Source organism: Condylura cristata, unplaced genomic scaffold, assembly GCF_000260355.1.
Source record: "Condylura cristata isolate star-nosed mole 26May11 unplaced genomic scaffold, ConCri1.0 scaffold00012, whole genome shotgun sequence".
NCBI classification, from domain to species: Eukaryota; Metazoa; Chordata; class Mammalia; order Eulipotyphla; family Talpidae; genus Condylura; species Condylura cristata.
Window position 1 is genome coordinate 9,608,921 of NW_004567113.1, and position 4,019 is coordinate 9,612,939.

General features: G+C 43.4%; 1 protein-coding gene across 1 annotated transcript in view; it reads left to right on the forward strand.

Annotated features, from left to right (window-relative positions):
• HSD17B11 (hydroxysteroid (17-beta) dehydrogenase 11) overlaps nt 1–4,019 on the forward strand; it is a 33,429-nt gene that overhangs the window by 5,809 nt on the left and 23,601 nt on the right. The window contains exon 2 of the mRNA XM_004681422.2: nt 1,326–1,433. Within this exon, the coding sequence (XP_004681479.1) occupies nt 1,326–1,433 (108 nt within the window). The remainder of the gene's footprint in view (nt 1–1,325; nt 1,434–4,019) is intronic.

Here is a 4,019-nt window from a genome sequence, read left to right on the forward strand (position 1 = left end):
TAATCCAGTCATCTACTTTTGGGCATTTGGGCTGCTTCCATGTTTTTCCAATTGTAAATAAAGCAGCAATAAACATGGGGGTACAAGATCTTTTTCAATCAGTGTTTTTGTGTCTTTTGGGTAGATACCTAGGAGTGGGATTATTGGGTCGTAGGGAAGCTCCATGTTTAAGTTTTTCTATTTTTTAAAAAAGATTTTCTTATTTATTCAAAAAAGAACTAGGGTACTGGCCAGAGGTGTGAGAGTGGGGGTGAGAGGATTCACCAGAGATTCGAGTAGGGAGCAGTGGGTGGGTCAGGAGAGGTCTGCTGCGCCATGTGGGTCACCTCCATTGCAGGGGATCGAACTCATGCTGCAGTGGCTGTAATAGCTTCACAGTGCTCTGCCACTGTGAGGGCCCCCACAAAGCTTTTCTAAGCATCAGGAATATGACCTGCCTGTTAAAATGCTGGAGAAATGAACAAATGGATGAACAAATTGTAGTTAACTAATTTTTATATAGCTAAAGCTTTGTCTTTTTGTTTGTTTTTTAAGGTCTAATCAGGAACACACACACATATATGTTTATCTTTCAAAAAAATTGCTTTCAATTCCAAATAGAAGTTGTAGTAGGGACAATGGGGTGAAGCCTGAAGGCAAGAGAGGGAAAGCATTCACCAGAGGCAAGAGTTAAGAACAGGAAAGGAGGATTATTGATTATACTGCTGTGGGGAGTAGCATGCAAGACAGAGGTTGTCTGCACTGGAGAAAGGATTTGAGGCTCTCATAACCTGCTACCTGCTAGGATGTCTGCTTGTGGGCTTGACCTTTGGCACAGACGTGTCCTGATTCTGTTTCTACATTCAAGGCCAGAGTGATGGATCTGTTCCCATAAACACCTTACCTATTCCTTTCTAGTCAAGCTTTCCAAATTTGCCTACTGTGTGATGAGTAGCAGCTTAGCTTTTTTTTTTTTCTTTTTAAGATTTATGTATTTGTGCATACAAAACTGAGGTACAGGCCATGGGTACAGAGGGTGAGAGGACTCACCAGGCACACAGTGGGGAGCAGAACAGGCAGATTGACTGAAATACACTGCTAAGGGGAGCAGCGGGCGGGCCAGAAGAAGTCTGCCACGCCATGTGGGTCACCTCCATAGCCGAGGATCGAACCTATGCTTCAGTAGCTGCAGAGAGCTGTGCTGTGGTTTAACCCACTGTGCCACCAGGGAGGACCCAGAGCAAAGTGCCTGTCACATTGTCAAAATTTGTGTCAATTAAATCACTCAGAACTCTTAAGTTGATTTGCATTTCACTAATTTTTATTCTCTTTGTTCCTTTTCCTAGCATGGAATTGAGGAAACAGCTGCCGAATGCAGGAAACTGGGTGCCAGAACTCATACCTATATTGTGGACTGCAGTAACCGAGAAGACATTTACACTGCTGCCAAGAAGGTGAATATTCACATTTGTTTAGACTCGGATGGTGACAGATAGGGGAGGGATTTCAATGTTTTCAGGATGCAGGGTTGTTACAATATCTGTGATTTGCCCAACTTGTGCAAATAGCTAGTGACACACCCTCAAAACAAGATTTTCAGATTTTGGTGTATTCTAGAGTTTTCCAGGGAACTTTTCATAAAATTGGGCCTTCCTGGTGGCCTAGGGGTTAAGTCTCAGCACAATCACTGTCACAGGCTGAGTTCTACTTCCTGCCAGGGGCCTAGCAGGCTACATGTGGCACAGCAGACCTCTTGTCTCGCCCACTGCTCCCCTCAGGAGTATATTTCAGTAAATCCACTTTTCTGCTCCCCTCTCTGTCTCTGGTAAATCGTCTCATGCCCTACACTGGCTCCATTCTTCTACTAAATGAATGGATAAATATTCAATATAAATAAATAAATAATCAAAATGTGGCCTCAAGTCCCAGAGGTTTTCTTCAGTGGGTAGAGTACTGGACCCAGAAGTCTGCATGTTTATCAGGAAACCCACACCTCTCACATCTGATTCTGAAATAGGTAAATACATAGATAATAATGCAGAGTCACTGACAGGTTCTGAAACCTATAAAAGTTCTGGACTTTGAAACAAGTGTAAGTGTTGGAGACCAGCTCCAACTTTTGAGGTGTCTGGAGGCAGCACAGGCAGGACCCTAAGATGGGAAGGCGTCAGCGAGCGGATATTCCAAAAGGGAGAGGGGAGCGGGCGCGAGGAAGACTCGGGAGTCAGGATAGGGTGCAAGTCTTCCGGCCATTCCTTCAGCAGGTCTTTATTTATACTGTGTAGCAAGTAGTTAATTGTAATAACGCATAGGGTAAGTTAATGAGATATCTCTATAAAACATTCTCAAGGACAAGGGGAAAAAGTATTCTTCTCTTAACAATTTATGGTATAATAGATTATACGTTTTGTGATAGTTATCATGTATACAGCTGTCTAGTTATCACTCAAAGGAAGAGGGGTCTGGGAAAGGGTGAGCTTGTTAGCAAAAGGTTGTTAGGGATCTTGGGGTAGTAATAAATTGTGTTAGCAGTGTTATCAGTGATTGTCTAAAGAAAGGCTAGTGGCTAATTTAAGGCTAGCAGAGGGTAGTTAGTGCTTGTTTTAAAAAGGAGTAAATTAAGAGGAAGTTGTACAGTTGTGTATCAAACAACACCTGTGTAGTCAAGGTTAAAATTTGTCCATGAGTCCTTATGCCCTGGGAGCCTTATCTGAGGTTTGCTTTTTTATTTAAAGAAACCAAGGAAGCTTCCCAGGAGTTTTTATGTCCTGGGGTCTTATTTCTCCTGGGGCTTGCCTTCTGTCTCAGGAGACAGAGGAATTTCTCCTCCTGGGGCAGCTTGCCTGAACCAGGCAGCCGCCTGTGTGGCTAAGACAATCCAGTTGTAAACTGAATGCTGCTCAGAATATTTTGATATTATGATTATACAAAAAAGGGAGGTCATAACATAAGTTAGCAGTGGACAGTCTGATTTTTCAAAGCTTATCCCCATCCACCTGGAATCTGTCAGATGATGGACGTTGCATAGCTTGTGTCATATAAGCCTAACTGTAACTCTGTTTCTATAAAGCATCATTTATCTCTTCTACCTAAAACTAAGATGTGCTGTATATAAGGGGTTCATTCTGAATGCACTCTTTATTTAGCTAAATAGTTTCATGGTCGGAAGGTCAGAAGAATTGTTAGCTAGCAGAATAAGGAGTACCCTGGCACCCCAAACCTGCCTACTTATTAAATGGGTTCTGCCATCCTCAGCATAAAAACAAAACATATATATAGTAACACCACCAATAAAAAGAACTTTTATAGAATTGGTGTGCAATAGAGAGAAGAAAAGTAATAGAGTTAAATAATTTCCAGTTAAGTACCCAGTTTTCCATCCCTTTGTGTTAAATGCCCAGCCAAACAGGGTTGGCCCAAACTGGGGTCACTGAGCCTGAAAGCCTGCCACAGTCTAAGCCCCTTCTGGTGGGGACCCTAGGACAGGGGCAGAAGGGTTCGGACAAGTCTGGAAGGAAAAAAGCAAAATCAAAATACAAGTCAAGATAAAGGCTGCCATTGTCAGCCTCCCCACCAGTCTCTTCACCCACATCTCTGTCTCTTTCAGGTGTTTCCTCCCATGTCCCCCAAGGGGGCAAGGCCATGAAGTAATCGCATGTCTGTGTCTTCTCCCCGCATCCCCATCCTTTTCCAAGTCTTCTCAGGCTTCTTCTCGAAGCTCAGCTCTACCCTTCTTTGGGTGTGGCAGGAAACCTGGAACCTCCTCTTTCTTTGGGTACCACACTGGTACAGAATGACCTGAGCGAGTTCATGAAAATACATAGTCCCGGGCCCCACCCCTAGATATTCTGATTTAGTACAGAGTAAAACTTCTGATTCAAGCAGGTTGGAGAACCAAGGAATTTTAGGGTTAGGGGCATTTTACATTATTTTTTTAAAGATTAATTTGTTTATGCATACAGAACTGGGGTACAGGCCAGAGGTGCAGGGGCGGTGAGAGGATTCACCAGAGACAGAGTGGGGAGCAGAACAGGCCGACT